The sequence below is a fragment of the Linepithema humile genome, chromosome 5 (genome assembly GCF_040581485.1).
Source record: "Linepithema humile isolate Giens D197 chromosome 5, Lhum_UNIL_v1.0, whole genome shotgun sequence".
In the NCBI taxonomy this organism is placed as follows: Eukaryota; Metazoa; Arthropoda; class Insecta; order Hymenoptera; family Formicidae; genus Linepithema; species Linepithema humile.
The window spans coordinates 14,483,468-14,499,948 of NC_090132.1; the positions used below are offsets into that span (position 1 = coordinate 14,483,468).

The 16,481-nt window shown below is 40.5% G+C and overlaps 2 protein-coding genes and 1 pseudogene across 2 annotated transcripts; 1 reads left to right on the forward strand and 2 right to left on the reverse strand.

Annotated features, from left to right (window-relative positions):
* Positions 1 to 2,646: 2,646 nt before the first annotated feature.
* Positions 2,647 to 5,620, reverse strand: LOC136999997 (uncharacterized; annotated as a pseudogene).
* Positions 5,621 to 5,624: 4 nt separating this feature from the next.
* Positions 5,625 to 8,920, reverse strand: LOC137000196 (uncharacterized). The gene is made up of 3 exons (XM_067356152.1): positions 7,679 to 8,920; positions 5,842 to 7,590; positions 5,625 to 5,639 (listed from the first exon to the last, which is right to left on the reverse strand). Exons 2-3 carry the CDS (start codon positions 6,898 to 6,900, stop codon positions 5,625 to 5,627), a joined length of 1,074 nt encoding a protein of 357 aa, XP_067212253.1. The 5' UTR covers positions 6,901 to 7,590; positions 7,679 to 8,920.
* Positions 8,921 to 12,792: 3,872 nt separating this feature from the next.
* LOC137000005 (uncharacterized) lies at positions 12,793 to 14,530 on the forward strand. The gene has a single exon (XM_067355489.1). The coding sequence runs from the start codon at positions 12,793 to 12,795 to the stop codon at positions 13,711 to 13,713; it is 921 nt and encodes a 306-aa protein (XP_067211590.1). The 3' UTR covers positions 13,714 to 14,530.
* The last annotated feature ends 1,951 nt before the right edge of the window (positions 14,531 to 16,481 follow it).

Genomic DNA, 16,481 nt, shown 5'->3' on the forward strand with positions numbered 1-16,481 from the left:
TCCAATTTATTCCAATCGAGCAGGCGTCTCGCTACCGGAGAATCCGTGTTTCTCTTAGGAGTGGAACTCACCGTAGGACCGCTAAGTTTCGCGATATTTTGCGAAGAACCGACTGCTAATAATTTTTTATTTCTCACTAGTGTGGAGGGAATGTTCAAGTCGTGAAGTAACCGCGCGAACTGAACTCTTCCCACGGCTTTCACGGTTTTTCTATCGCGCATCGCCTCGTTTATCAGGTCTGAGATATTTGAATCTTTTACGACGTTACCGTCTATAGTCACGACTCCTAGCTCATCCCAGCTAATTCTACTCGACGATGTTTTATCGAGTAGGTGTTTCGTTAGTAAGCGAGCTTCGGCACGGTAAGATTTCGGTACGCTTTCCACTATTCTTCCGACGCTTTTCATCACCTCGAGACTTGTGTCGTGTTCTTTCGGGAAGCTTCTCGTACGACTAGAGTCCGGAACGAATGAGCCCGTGAGATCGTGCGCCGGTACTCCTTCACGTGTGTCCAACGCATTTTCGTCTTTTTCTTCCTCTTCTTCTTCCTCGGCGTTACGCGTGTCGTCCTCTTGATTTCGTCGTCCTCGTGCTACTCGTACAAAGTGAAGATATCGCCAAAGAACCTCTTTGTACATCTTCTATCTTTCGGCTTCATCCTTCGGATAGGGTGAATTAAGAATTTGACTCAACTCCGCATCGAGTCTGGATAAAGGGGTCCCGGGAGTTCGCACGGAATTATTATTATTAGCGCTTTTGTTGTTCCCCGATGTGTTTTCCACCAGAGGTACACCGTCGGTAGTCGACTGCGGATGATGTAATTGACGCTGCATTCTCTCGAGATTTTCCGTAGAAATTAAAACCATTTTTTTCGCTCTTTCCATAACGCTCAATATTATTTTCTCTCTTGTGTTTTAATCCGTCGCCCTGTCTATAATTCGCGAAAATAAGGCCTCTAATAAAGGAACGATGATATAGGATAAGAATCCACCTCGTTGTACCAATAGCTTTCTTTTATTCTTCCAATTTCCACGCTTTGACGCGATACGACGCAGCGCCGTTTTGTATTTGCTCAAACGATTTTTTTCGCGTCGTTCGAGCGCAACGTTACCATTGAGTGTGTTGAAAACGCATTCGCAAATACAGCGAATAAATTTTTCATCCGCGGTTCGCAGGAAGGAGGTGCGTTGATTTTTGTTCAGATGACACAATGCCTCTAGAAGACAAACGTTTCTCTTTCCGATCGAACGTTTAGCGGTTTTCGTTGCACTGTCTGACGCTGCTACCGCTTCTTTCATCGTGTGAAAGTCTCTCGCAACTGACGTCACGCGAACGCAAGTACATACTTTTTATACGCTTGAGAATGATCTGCGCGGTACGTAGACGTAATGCAACGCATCGTCGGGAAAGATGTTTGTCCGAAATCGATATTTGTCCGGAGTCGATTGTTTCAGATCGAGTAATAAATATCCGTGAGGGCGTGAGGTTGCGTCAAAGTATGCTTCTTCTAGAAACTTTGGGTCATGAGGGTACACTTGTCGCGCGAGATGGCGAATTTGAGCGCGATCGCGCGGATTCTTGAAGACGGTTATGTAGTTAGAATTAAGAGATATGTCGCGCTGTCCGCGTCCCTGGTGAAATAGATTTTGCGTGATGAGTATAACACTGAGATTCTTATGATGACTACCCTTTGTAAAAAGATCCACGATTACGTCGCACGAGGATGATTCTCTCATAAGATCGTCGATTATCACCAATTTTGGTGCGAGAGGATCGCAAGAATAATCGTCCGTTTGCGGTAGCCCTTCGCGAAACTCGATTATATTTCTCTTTATTTTACCCTCCCCTCTTCCATGTCCTCCCACTTTCTCTTTTGTTTTCGCAAACATGTATTGTAGTTGACGATATGCGTCTTGCCATTCGGCGTAATAAAATAAGACTCTTTCAAAAGAAACATCGGCCATTTCGGGTAAATATTTGAGAAAGGATTTTACAAAGACCGTTTTACCACAGCCGGTGGGACCGCTGACAATAGCCGTCCAGGGATGTTTCCAGCGTACGTCCATCTTGTGAAATGAACACCGCTCGTGTCTTCACTAACATAAAAAAAGCCGTGTAACGGTACGATGAAGTAAGCTTACCATCGCGGCAGAGGGCATTCCGCGGCGGAGGTGCGCGCGCGCCAGCGTACTTCGCGGCGGTCTTTTACGAGCTAATTCAGACCGGAGAAGCTGGACAAGCGTAAATGCTGAACAAGCGGAATTGCTCGCGTCAGCGCCTGCGCGCGCGGGGGAGTGAGTTCATGAGCTTATGATACTCCCCCACGATGAAAAGCTGCTTTCCACGGAAAGAATTGGGCAAAAATAGTCGTTTTACGTGAATGTATGTGGGGAGAGAGAGAGAGAGAGAAAGGGGAAAATAAACTTGGAGAAAAATCATTGGAGAATTATTTTTTCAGAATATAAATACAAAGCAAAAACGATATAAAATATAAACAATTTTATTATTTCTTAAATCTTTACATGACTTTTTTCTATAATTTTATCATTTTCTTAGCCTATTCTTATTCTATTTTTACAACACAATTTTTATTTACTTTTTACAAAAAAATTTATAAACTTTACATATATGGGGAAAACATGCGTGTAATTATTTAAATAATAAAATAGAGCGAAGGAACAGCATCGTGAAATAACAATTAGCGTTCGGATAAATATCCATAAGGGACGGAACAACGACTGTCGAGAAATCTACGTTTTAGCAACACGGGTGTGCAAGCTTTCACTTCGTCGCGTGTTATTATTTCGTGAAAGGCTGTACGTCGAATTGCTCTGAAACATAGATTTATCGAACGCGATTCTACCGTTGCCGACTCCGTCCCTTCCTCCTCCTTCTCTTGACCTTCTCGCTCTTTACGTAATAATAATTCCCTAATACTATTAAAATTAACTAAGCGTGAGTTTTCGAAATTTAGAGTTATGCCCTTTACTTTGCAAACTTCTCGCGTTTGCCCTTCCGCTGTGCGAACCACGTATGCGTAAAATTTCGGACCACCCGATACAAACGCCTCGATATAGCTACCGCGACCATAGCTCTCGAGTTCGTCCGTCATATCGCCTAGGAAATTACCTTTACGCACTTCGTATTCATCGGAGACACCGCTGCTCACGTAAATACACGAGTCGGTATCGTAATATAAAACGCGACGATTCAATTTATCTAAATATTCGTATAATACAAGACGCGCCTGTGCCGTCGTGAAAGCCGCTATAACTACGTTAGTAAGAGGCGAGGGTACGTCCAGCTCTTCTCGCAGTCGCCACGAAACATACATCACTTCCTCGTTTACGGGTAATATTTCGATTATCTCATGCTGAGGACTCGTGAGTAAACTCGCTAAACGCTGTTGAGTTTTTACGATCTCGGTATTCGGCAGGTTGGATCGTTGACCAAATTTCCCCCAAAAAGAATTTAAACATAGCTTCGCGACCGAGCGCAAACCAGGATTTTTCGCGATGTTTTGCTTATCGAGAACGACACCCTCGGTTTTCTCGTAGTCGCGAAGATATTGTTCTTTAGACACGTCATCCTCACACTCGCTCGGCCATCCGCTAGCTTCTTGTTTCAATTTTAAAAATGTGTTTATATATTCCGTAAATAATCCACCCTGCTGTGTATCGGGATCGTAGCGAGCTGTGGTGTATTGCCAAATCTCACAAACCCTCGTTACGAGATAACCTTTGTCGAATTTGCGGCTTTGCGCAATTCAAGCGATACCCACGTACCCTCGAATTCTCGCTCGGACGGCTCGTGGGTACATTCTTCGTGTGAAAATGTTTCGCAACAACTGCGACACAACGCGAATAGTAGCTTTCCACGCACGCGATAGGGTAATACGGGGTGAAAGAGATCACTCGGAGGGAGTACCCTGCAACGCACGAGACCTTCGACGGAATCAAAATTGTAACACGGTCCTATGCCAATTAGAGTCGAGCATTCCTCCGCGACGTACACCGTGGGATGTCCGATCGGGAAAACCCCGGTCTTCAGTACGTACGGGTACAGAGAACACACATCCACGTAACGTATCTTCTCCGTATCCGTAATCTCGTACCGCGTCACGATGTTCCCCGTACGTCCACCGTAGAACGCATCGCGCGGGTTGAGCGGCTCAATTTCTATCATCGGGTGATTTTGTAAAAATTCACGCATTTCCCTATTTTCCATCATTTCGCGATCAAAGACGCATTCCCACTTCTCTATCACCGAGTACCCCCGTCTTCGAAGACGATACGTTGTTGCGATGGTGCGCTCATAACGCAAATCAATCGTATCGCCGCGTTCGTTGTTTACCGTTAGTTCCCTATCGCGATTAATCTTAAAACACGACGGACATCCGTGCCAAAAACAACCGTGGAATTGCAACACGTGATAGTGTGTTATACCGTTTTCCACCGACTCGTAATAACCATCGACTAGCGTGCCGTCTTGCAGACGATATTCCCGAGTGCGTCCTGCGTGGGTGATGTTATGTCCGAGCTCGCGCTCCTTCCACACCAGCCACTGAAGCGCCTTCCGCGATTGGGTATTCGCGCGTCTGTACCCGCCCGGTGGAATTATTCCAATTTCTCTTTCACGTAAAAAGTTTTTTCTAAAAACCCTCATACACGTGGAAGCGATTGTTGTGCATTCCTCGAACGGACACACGCGACCGCACTTCAAGAAAATCTTTCTGAAAGACATACACGCGCGTCTCAGAACATTCACGTCGTTGCGACAGTAACGCAATATCTCGCATTCGAAATCAAACACATAATTCGTACGAATCATTTCCGCGTGCCACGCTAAAAACTTTTCTCGCTCGTTCGTATTCATACTATCGGGTGAATAATATCGAATATCCGGCAACGGACCGACATATGACTGATTATCGTTGGTATTAAATAAATGCGGAAAAATGCCTTTGTCCGAAGTATTCGTCAGGCCAAAAGCCTTCGGTAACTCCGATAAACGCATTGGCATATAATTAATACTATCGATAAATTTCGTATGTCCCACTGTTAGTACTACAATTTTCGTCCCGTTTAAGATTACCCGCGGTTCTAAGGCGGTTCCGCTCTCAACAATATAGCGTAGGATAAATTGCGCATCGAATGCTTTCGCGTTATGAGCTATACAAATTATGTGTTTAAAATATTTAGTCGGACGTGTCGCGAAATCTACAAACTCCTTTACAGGATCACGACGAAATATGTATTCACGAATACCGCACCACCGACAGCGCACCGAAGTATCCTCAATCTCGGCACACGTTTCGCAAATCTGCTGCGCGACGCAAAGTGTAGGTACGTGAATATTTACACTCGCGGTACCTTGAAGCGTGTCATCCTGTCGCGTCTCGAAATCGTAAAACACGAATGCGACGCGACTTTCTGTTTTAAGTACGCACTCACCCGCGTTTTGTTGTTGCTCTCCTCCCTCTCCCAAAATGTGCTCCGTGTCGTTAGTACGGAAATTAGCTTTGTGAGGGAGAGGAAGCATGTGACAAAGATGATTCAACGGCTGGGCAGAACGACACGTTGAACAGTAAGTCACACCGCATTCGTGTTGTCTATTACGCTCGATTAAACGACCGCATTCTTCGCAAAAACATACGGTGTTGCAAACGCTACGAGACGATTGCCCATCGTATGATTTTTGCGCACGATGATGCTCAAGACACGCGTGATTGAAAAATTCGCGATTACAATTTTTGCAATGAATACGTTCCGCGTCGAATCGCTCGCACGAAGGTACCGCGTAACACCGAGGGCATTTATTTGAGCATCGGTGTCCCCTTACATCGCTGCGGTAACCGACGTTACACGGTACACAATAACCTCGGCTACCCGCGGCGGCTCTTAAATTTAAAATAACGCTGTAATGTCGTAATTCAGCGTGATGTAATATGTTTAAACACGCGACCGGTTTGCGATGTAGTGAGGCTAGTATCGCATTTCCATCAAATAAGACTTTACCCCCGTGACCAAAAGTTTCCGCGCTATAAACCATTATCGCGATGTTTTCCGCGGCTAAATATTGCTGAAAATGCTCGATTTTGCGAATACCGCAACCCTCTTCTGGAATTGTAATACCGACTTTCCTCGTTAAATCACGTGCCAACTCACGTTGTAACGAGGAATGACGGTATCTCACGGCGTTCCATCTTTCTTGTAGGCTACCCGTACGTAAATTACCACGTTCATTGTAAATTTGCGCCGTTACGAGTGCGCGAGGAAAACATAAGTTATCCGAGTTGGATATCGTTAAAATCGAGCGTTTACCAGCGATATCAAGCGCATTACCCGCACGACCCGTAGGAGGAGTGACACGGTAAACGTGGATATTGAATTCTTGCGCTACGTTCAAGCCCCCGGAGCTTTGAGCTAACGAACTCACGAGGTTCCAGATATTCTCGTGAGTCAAATCACGAGATGGTCGGAACGAAATACCCGCGGGCCCGTGTGAAAGATTCGGGGAATCGAAACTAAGTCCGATGTAATCACCGGGAACACAGGAAAGTACCGCGTACGCGTGAAGCTCGCGAAACGCGTTTTCTAACCACGCGTAAACCTCCTCCCCCTCTGGTAATGATCGAAGGCGAAAACCAGCCTCTCTCCCTACTACACCGAAATTTCTAAACTCACGCACGTTTTCCCTTATTAAATCTAAATAATTAAAATTATCCCCGTTATGATTCGCGATCTGTTCCGGCGCACCAACCTGATTCTCCGGAAACAACGCTTCCTCATCCTCTTCTCTCTCCAGTCTTCCCTCCCCACGAACTCCTATCTCGTTGTCGTCGGTTTCTTCGGCTTGATTTTCCGCCGACTGCTGCTGCTGCTGCGTGTTTTCTTCCATTCCTCCCCCTCCTCCACCAAACTGAACTGGAAAAATCAAAAACAAACGAATTAGTTTATCTTTAAAATTATTGTTTTTACACTTCCATACTCGAATTTTACGCGTTGTTAAAATTAAAAATAGTAATACATTTCATATTAAATTCTCTCACCTTTATACAGGATTATTCCCTTTCTTGTTCACCGTTGATCGTGTTGATCATTGATCACTAATATTCCGGTGAGTAAGAAATTTCCGGGAAAACAATTCCTAAAAATTTCCTCCGGTTAGAATAAAGGTATTCGAATATGAAAGCGTTATCTATGCAAAAATGTATAATTGTATTTACCTCTTTCCCTCAAAAGTTCCTCTAGAGTCTGTTCTTCCGTTCCACTCAGCTCCTCCCCCATATCTTCCTCTTGTACCTCATTATCATCATCATCCTCATCCTCCTCCTCCTCCTCCGAATCTTCTATTATTATTGTATTTTCACCTTCTTGGTTAAACTCTAAAAAATTCACCATTGTTTTTTATCGGATAAAAAATTTTTATCCATTTTCTTACTGCGATAAATTTCTCATTACTCACCTGGTGAAAAAATCTCTTCCTCGTCAAATGAACTCACTTCGTGAGTTCCAACTTCTTCTTCCTCGCTCTCGCTATCCAAGTTAACGAGAGGTGGCTCAGGTGTGAGCTCGATACGTGCACGCCCTAAAAACATTTAATATTTCATTATTTTAAAAAAATTTACCAATATGAAATGCTTATTTTTCATAAAAGAATGTGTGATAAGACTCACGTGAGGGTCCGGCTTCGGGTGAAGTATCAGCCCGTCGCCTTATTCCGTGAGGAGGAGTATACTCTTCAGGACGTGCAATACGTTGCACTCCTCTCACCCCCGCGATCCTGCGAGGCGATACATTCCGATGTTCTACTCCTAAAAGATTTTACTCTTTTAATTTTTGAAAATTATATATACATATATATATAATAAAAATTGGAATATAAACTCACCGTTTTCACTTGCTTCCGAAATCGATCGATGAAAATAAAATAATAGAAAAGCTATATGCCCACCCGCATCCTCCACTTCTCCATCACCGAAAATACTTCTCATTTCGATAACTTCACCCGCGTAGATTACAAGTCTGATAGGAGGCAAAATGCCCCAAGCGAAATAGCACCGCTAGCACTGCACTAGGACACAGCCCCGCAAATTTCGCAAACACTTCAAAATTTTTTTCATCGTTGTCTGATAACAGCGATAAATATCTGCTCACATCGAGTCCGCACAAAGCGCGTGACAGTAGTAAGCATGTCTCGACGGTTTTTCTTAAATTCTCAACCATTTTCGCGTACTCAAGATAATTTCGCCCGAATTCACGATACGAAGAAACACGACGCGTGTTGTCCACTACACTGAGAATTTTGAAATGCGATTTTTCTCCGTCTCAAACTTCCTATTTATACCTTCAGTCGGATCAAAAAAATCAATCAGTTTCAAGTTGTACATCTTTCACAAAGATTTCCGCACATTGGCGGCAACTTTACAAGGTGTATATTACTTTAGTGTTCGAAGGGTTTATCAGATAAAAAATACCCTTCGGACGATGTCGATATTCTTTTCCTATAACTTTTTACAATTTAATTGAGAGTTAGTACGTGAGCAAAACTTAATTTCGAAAACTCACAGTAATAAACTTTCACGTGTAATATAAAAAGGTTTACATTTGCTTACCCTATTGTAAATTGCTTCTTTTTTTAACGGTACGGATATTTCCGATCTTTTTTTTGTCTAACCCTTTAGATTCCATATGTTTAAAATGTAATTTTTCCAGGGTCCAAGTGTAAATAAATAGTTTTATCGGATTGGAGATTTATAGTTTTAGAGCTTTTTAGGATGAAAGCTCGTAAAAATTCCGTTGACTGCAATATTTTAATTTTTTCTCATTCCTCAGTCCTCAGTTTCTCTTCCTTTTGTACCCTTTGTGATTTTTTTCCGAATAATTGTAATGCGAGACTGTGCAGGATGTAACAGCGCACGAACCGATGTCCTTACGCCTTCTTTTATCAACGGTCGTTTTTAAGAGAGTTCGAGAAAATGTAGAAGCAATAAACATCGTATCCAATCAGATGACTCAAAATTTTTATGCGCACGCATTTTCCCACTACTTTTCCGATTTTCTACTCCATGCGATTGGGAAAATTTTAATCATTCGTTTTCTGACATTCGAACGTGCGGGTTCAGCAGCAGCAGCAACAGCAGTAACAACAGCAGCAACAATAAAGAAGATACAGCATTTTTGTATTTCATTTTGTGTCTACGTGAAAACTAGTATCATGAGTAAACGCAAAGAAATTTTAAATTCTGAACATCACGAAGTGCGCGGTGACATTTCCGGAGCAAGATACTTCAATGGAGAAAAATTTGAGCAAAATTATATGATGTTAGCCAACACCACTTACGGACTCAACTCCTCATATACGAAAAAAATTCATGTTGGGTTGCAAACTTCAATCAACGATGACGAGTTTGATTTCCAACCCGCTGTTAAATTTACTTCCAAGGGAGCCGAGGGTATTTGCTTCAACATGGTGGAGTGGCAGCAATTTCAAGAAAACATGGAACTTATGACTGATTATTTAAATGGAAATAGTGTTAAGTCTAACTCTATTATTATCAAGAAGATAATTATAAATTTCACCACCACCTATGGAGCAAGAGCCCTGCTATTAAAATATCAGGAGCAAGAAGAGCCTTCTTCGGGAAGTAACTTGGCTGCAGAAGAAATCATCCATACTCCGAAGAAACCACGAACATATTCCTACGCAATAGCAATGCAAAAGACTACTTTTCTCGGACTGGAAAACTTACTCGATTGCGTAAACGCTAATTTAAATCAGTTAAATATAATCGCAAACAGTGTTAATGATTGCTCTAAATATCTTATTAATGAAATACAGATAAATTTACCCAAGAACTTCATCGAAAGTAACATTGTAAAACACACTATAAACACTAATTGTCACAATATTCAACATAATGTACGTTTGCAACTAAAAGATTTAACATTTCTCGATACATACTTTGAAATAATATTTTTAGAATTAATTGCACTTTACTTCAATCAAATTGTACGGATAATCAAGTTGCAGCGAAAATTGTAATCTATACGAACGTACATTTTTCTTGCATATATGGATTTGTTTATGACTCTCTGAAAACTCTCCAAATAAATAAAATATTTTTGTCTATAACGTTCGACCATGTACTTTTAAGAAAAAAATTGTTGCAAATAAACATATTTTTGTATTCCATTTCTTGCATTTGTTTCCTTCCCTTTTCGCATGTTCCTGCACGCTCCACTCGCCATCGTCAATTCTTACAGCACGTTCAATCTGCGAAAACGGGTGGCTGACGCTCACCCCGTTCACGCAATATCGCGCGCTCGACCCCTTAACCATCACACCAAATATCAAACTAAAAGTCGAATGATCATTCGTCGCTGCGACGTCATTCTTTTGTTCGCTATACGTGCCAGAGAGTCCGGGGTACCTCATATAGACGCGGCCCCAGCACATATACATCCCTTCCCTTCGCAGACTAGAGGCGACTGTGTGACGTCGTTTGTTTACATGCTCCATATCTGCCAGAGAGTCCGGGGTACCTCGTATAGACGCGGCCCCAACATATATACATCCCTTCCCTTCGCAGACTAGAGGCGACTGTGTGACGTCGTTTGTTTACATGCTCCATATCTGCCAGAGAGTCCGGGGTACCTCGTATAGACGCGGCCCCAACATATATACATCCCTTCCCTTCGCAGACTAGAGGCGACTGTGTGACGTCGTTTGTTTACATGTTCCATACCTGCCACAGAGTCCGGGGTACATCATATAGACGCGGTCCCAGCATATATACATCCCCTCCCTACCAGGTCCCATAGCCATAAATACGATACACCATTTTACTATCATTAGATGTATAGGTAGCCCAGCAGACTAGGACCAGGACTAGAAATCCAGCGATCCAGGTTCGAACCCAGCTTGGATTTTTCTCAATTCCGAAAAATAAAAATCACTTGTCAACAGCCGCCATCTTGTCAATAGCCGCCATCTTGTCAACAGCCGCCATCTTGTAGACGTCCATCATGTTGGACCCACTGCCGCCATCTTTTCCCTCTCCCCTCCCTGTGACGTCATTTGTTTTGACGCCAGACCAAATGTAGGTCAGTGGGTCAAATATGGGGTAGGTGGTGGGGGTTTGTTGTGACGCCCCATACCTACCATATACTACTTCTACCACTATTTTAGAAGAATATATGGAATTACCTTATCAAGATTACTTGACCAACCTTTTTAATACTTTAAAATTATCTCAAGAAATAGCCAAAGAAAATCTAATAAAATCAAAAGAAAAAAGTAAAAAATATTACGATCAAAAAGTAAATGTCCAAAAATTCAAGATTAATGATAAGGTTTATTTATTAAAAGAACCCATAAAGAGCAAATTTTCTGATCAATATTCGGGACCCTACGAGATCATTGAAATGTTACCTATGAACAATGTAAAAATTAACTTTAAAGGAAAACATCGCGTGGTACATGTTAATAAACTAAAGTTATCCAAATCTGCGCATACAATTGAACCGGGATGAAGGAAAGTGATAATTAATCATGACTTAAGTTGTAAACACAGCCCAGATTCCCGGATCTACGTATAATAAAAATATAGAAACGCGTTATAATGATATCATTAGTTAACCATTTAAAATCATTAATTATTAATTGTTATCAATTTATTGTATTAATTAAAATATTTTACTCACAGGCAAGTTTCGCCATCCTACTGACTTCAACCTTGCTCTCTGGTACGAACGCCATTATTGCATACGATTGCGGAGGAACCTACCTCAACGTAACCACAATTTCTTTGCTAAGATCAGGTGAATGCGATTTGAATATGACACACCGATAACTACGACTTCATATATACAATTACTACAATTAGCCAGCTACACACACACCGAAGTTATACAATGTAAAGTTGAGATCATACGAACCATATACCACTGCGGCATGCACTCTCATATTGCAGCTGTGCATAATGGATACGCCAGTTACTTACAAGAAACATCACGCAGTAGATGCGTTCAAATGCATAGGGAAGGGCTTCTCAGGATAGGAGAATCAGACATTATAGACGGATTAAAACCTAATAATACTTACTATCGTAGTGTCACTATAGCAGGAAAGATAAAAGTAGACGGAACTTGTAAGGGCGTTCAATATTCAGACTATTACGGTACCTGGGATGATGTAATAGTTCAAGCCACAGTAAAAATATTGTTAAAAACCGCTTATGTATCAGTAAAACTAAACGCAGGAAAAATAATACTAAAATCTGGCACAATTTGCGATTTGAGCGAAGAAACCTGTGTAGACTCGGATGATGGATATACGTTTTGGCAAAGCATGCCAATAACAGCTTGTGGGTTTGAAGCATATGATGTTTTATTTGAAGAGACTGCTACCAAGTTTCAAGGGTTGTTAGGCGCACAACACACTATTATATTCAGTTTAGAGACACAGGACACGACTTTTGCTCTTACACAAACACGTAAACATACTACTTGCGGATACACATTACTTGGAACAGAACATCCCAAACTGTTCATCTTCGAGACTGAGAAAGGAAACATCTTTAAGACAATGTCAAAGACTGCCGTAACAAATTTGGACATGTTCACCTATGTAAACTCAAAATTTGTGTATGTGGAGAGGCATATCAGAAATCAGATAACCTCTCTTTACCAGGACATAATATTGCAAAAATGTGAACTGGAGAAACAGGTAATTCAAAATACCTTGTCTTTAGCAACAATATTACCTGATGAGTTTGCATTCAGGCTTATGAAGATGCCTGGCTACATGGCAGTCACAGCTGGAGAGGCGATCCATGTAATTAAATGTATACCTATTAAAGTAACTGTCCGAAAATCAAACACTTGTCATACAAAACTACCGATCACTTTCAAAAACACCTCATTATACATGACTTCAAAATCACGAATCATTACTAAACATCATACACTTAGAGACTGCAACTCCCTTCTTCCAATACTTTACAATATTGACGAAAACTGGATACAGCTAAACCCAACACCTGCTATGACAACACCGCCACAGGAAATTAAACCATTAACAAAACTCTCTTGGAAATACTTGGCACCCAAATCTTTGGCTACTAGCGGTATTTATTCTCAACAAGACTTAGAAGAATTAAGAGATCATATTATGTTCCCCGCTGAAAAAAGCGCTGTTTTACATACCATCGCTCGAGGCTTTACAGGACAATCAATCCCTTCCGATACCGTTTCTTTACAAAATTTGTTAGATGAAAATTCCTTGAATAAAATTTACAATAATACTTTGTCAAAAATATGGAACGGATTTACTACTTTTGGCGCTGCAACGGCCGGAATATTTGGAATATTTATAATAATCAGGTTAATCAAAATAATATTCGATACTCTAATTCATGGTTATGCACTACATGCAGCATACGGATGTAGTCTGCATTTACTAGCAGCTATTTGGAACTCTTTCACACACTTGTTATTATATCTCGCTAACAAAAAACAGAACCAATCAGAACCAAAGCAAGAAACACATGTAAACAAGAGCGCTGCGAACGAAACCACACACAATACGCCAACGATAATAAATGCACAACCAACAGAAACACACGAACAACTTACACAAGCCGTACCCATAGTCCATTCGTTTCGAGATTTACAGGCTAAATTAGATGGAAGTAAACAAATCCCTTAGTAAAGTACTATCGGTATTTGTTACTTAAGGGGGGTGGTGTGATGTCCCGACAATGGTAAAATTCAATGAACAGAACATTATTAAAGAGATCTGTACAAGTCCATCTAAAATTCATCCAAAGAGCAAGATTGAAGTTATGATTAGTGTTAACTGTATTATTAGTTATAAAAATATTAATTATACTATAGCTATAAGAATACTGCATAATTGAACAATGCATTGGACAAATAAGTGAAGAGATAAGAATAAAATAAGCAAAGGTTACCAGACACCCATCTTATCCATCGGCTATCTTCTATAAACGAAAACGAGCTGCATATCAACTTCCAGCCAAACGATATTCCAACGTATCAAGAAGCCGATGTGACGATTAAAAATCTATGCGATACTCTCGAGGGCCTACTCCCCACCACAAGAGGACCAACGTACATCATCGCTCGTGAGACAGTTCTCTTCCAGCAGACTCACTGTTAGGTCATATTAAGTTCTATATACTATTTTTCTCTGCATTGTTCAGTTGAAAACACTGAGTTATTTGGTTTATATTTAGCAGTGTAATATCTGCATTATTAAGACGTATCTATAAGGCTTTGCTCCTAATTAAAATTAGGTAAGCTAATTTAAACTATTTTTATTTGATTTTATTCATATCCTTTTCATACGATAGATTGTTACCTCCTGTATCCCTAGTAAACCCGGTGAATGCAGGGTGACTAAAAAATAAGGAGACATTTCAAATTTTGCGCTAATAGTCGATATTACAGAATTCTCTACACACGTCTAGTAACCAGACGTAACAGTGCACATTACTCTGTATTATCGATCCTTCGTGGACATAGCACGGAACGAAACCAAAAATTGTGCACATGGCTACGTAGTTCCAATGTCCACATTTTAGGTCCACAGATGGCGTATCGCTTTGGCGGATCACGTAAAACCTGGCCGTAGCGTCTCTCAGGCTTCTCTCTGAGAAAACTAACGTACAATAGAGTGATTTACATGTTTACAATTTATTTAAAATTGAAGAGACTGGAAAGTGCCAAAAAAACAGAAGCGCAAGTGCTGGGTGCGACCGATATTTCAGCAGGAAAGAAGACGATTGCAAGGAGCAAGCAACAACTTGGTACTAGAAATGCAATTGAATGATTCAGACAAGTATTTCAATTACTTTAGAATGTCACCTGAAACATTTCAAAGACTATTAATATTGGTTGGACCAGGTATTACAAAACAAGAGTGTATCAGGGAACCAATACCTCTTCGTACTCGATTGGAAGTCACTTTACGCTATTTAGCATACTTCCTCATCGAGTGTTACAAAACATTTATGTTTTATTAATTCGTTTATGTCGTCCGACATTATCCACCCGCAATAGCCACATTTCATTCGCTGTAAAATAAGATACATTTATTAATAATTTATATTTATAACAGCTTGCATATATCAAATAGCATTTAATATAAAATATTATTTACTGCAGAATATACAGAAGTCATCGTGAACACTGACAACAAAACCTAAAATTTACGCGTCAAACGCCGTAAGTGAGGGAACATTTATACATGAAATATCTAAAATACAGACAGACGCAATCCCTAGTAACTTTTGCGGACTTCCGGTGCGGATTACGGATTACGGGTTCTATGTGACGCCGGCCTTACCATAGCGAAAAGTGGATCTAGCCATGTAGTTCTGCCGGCTCAAAAAATGGATCCAGTTAGCGCTACTGTACGGCCTAGAAAAAGCGTCGTACGAAAAACGACGGCATGGCCCCTCTCAGGTTTCTCTATGATATTACATTCCGAAACGACGAATAAAATACGTACAAAGTTATAAAATAACTGGTATTAAAAAAAATTAATAATTAGTTACAACAATGAGTTTTCGATACAGTTACAAAATAACAGATATAAAAATACCGTTAATCACTAATATTTTTATAGTCAAAGCAGAGAGAAGACTGAGAGTGGACATGCCCGCATTTTTCGTGTTTCTGTGGGCTAGCGCCTCTATGTGCACAAAACGTGCACATTGAACTACGTAGCCAATGTCCACGAATCCCGTAGGTAATGTCCACGATCTTTTGGGTCTCTTCCGTGCTATGTCCACGACTTTTTGGTTCCGATATGTGCTATATCTACAAAGTGTCGGTAATGCATACTTGTAAAACATGATTATGTATATCAATCAGATTTGAAATATAAATACACACGTATTGTAAATACATGTATTGTAGCATTTATTTTTGCATTTACAGTTTATTTAGCAAAAGATCAGTTATTTTCAATAACCTGTGTAATTTGAAAATGTACATTTAAATTATTTTAATAAATTACTTCTATAATTTTGTGTGTGTGTGTGTGTGTGTGTGTGTGTGTGTGTGTGTGTGTGTGTGTGTGTGCGTACGCGTGTGTAAATAAAATGTTGCATTTTTGTCAATATTTAAAAAGATTATAAACTCTTATAGATATTTCATACAGTAATGATCAATAACTTATTTTGAATAGTAAAATCCAGGGTTGGGCGTTTACACGTAAACTATAATAAATGCAAAAATACTCGCATATTAAACACGAATGCAAGCTAAACAGTAAAAACAATCTTTTCATCTATAATTTAAGAAGACTATAGTTATGAACCGTCGCAAGAAAGTGTGCAAATTGTAATCTTGAATTTTAGAGTACAATTTACGAAAAATTACGACATAATGTAAAATAAACAAAGATATACATTTTTAATTAACAATCTAACACATATAAAGGAAAGG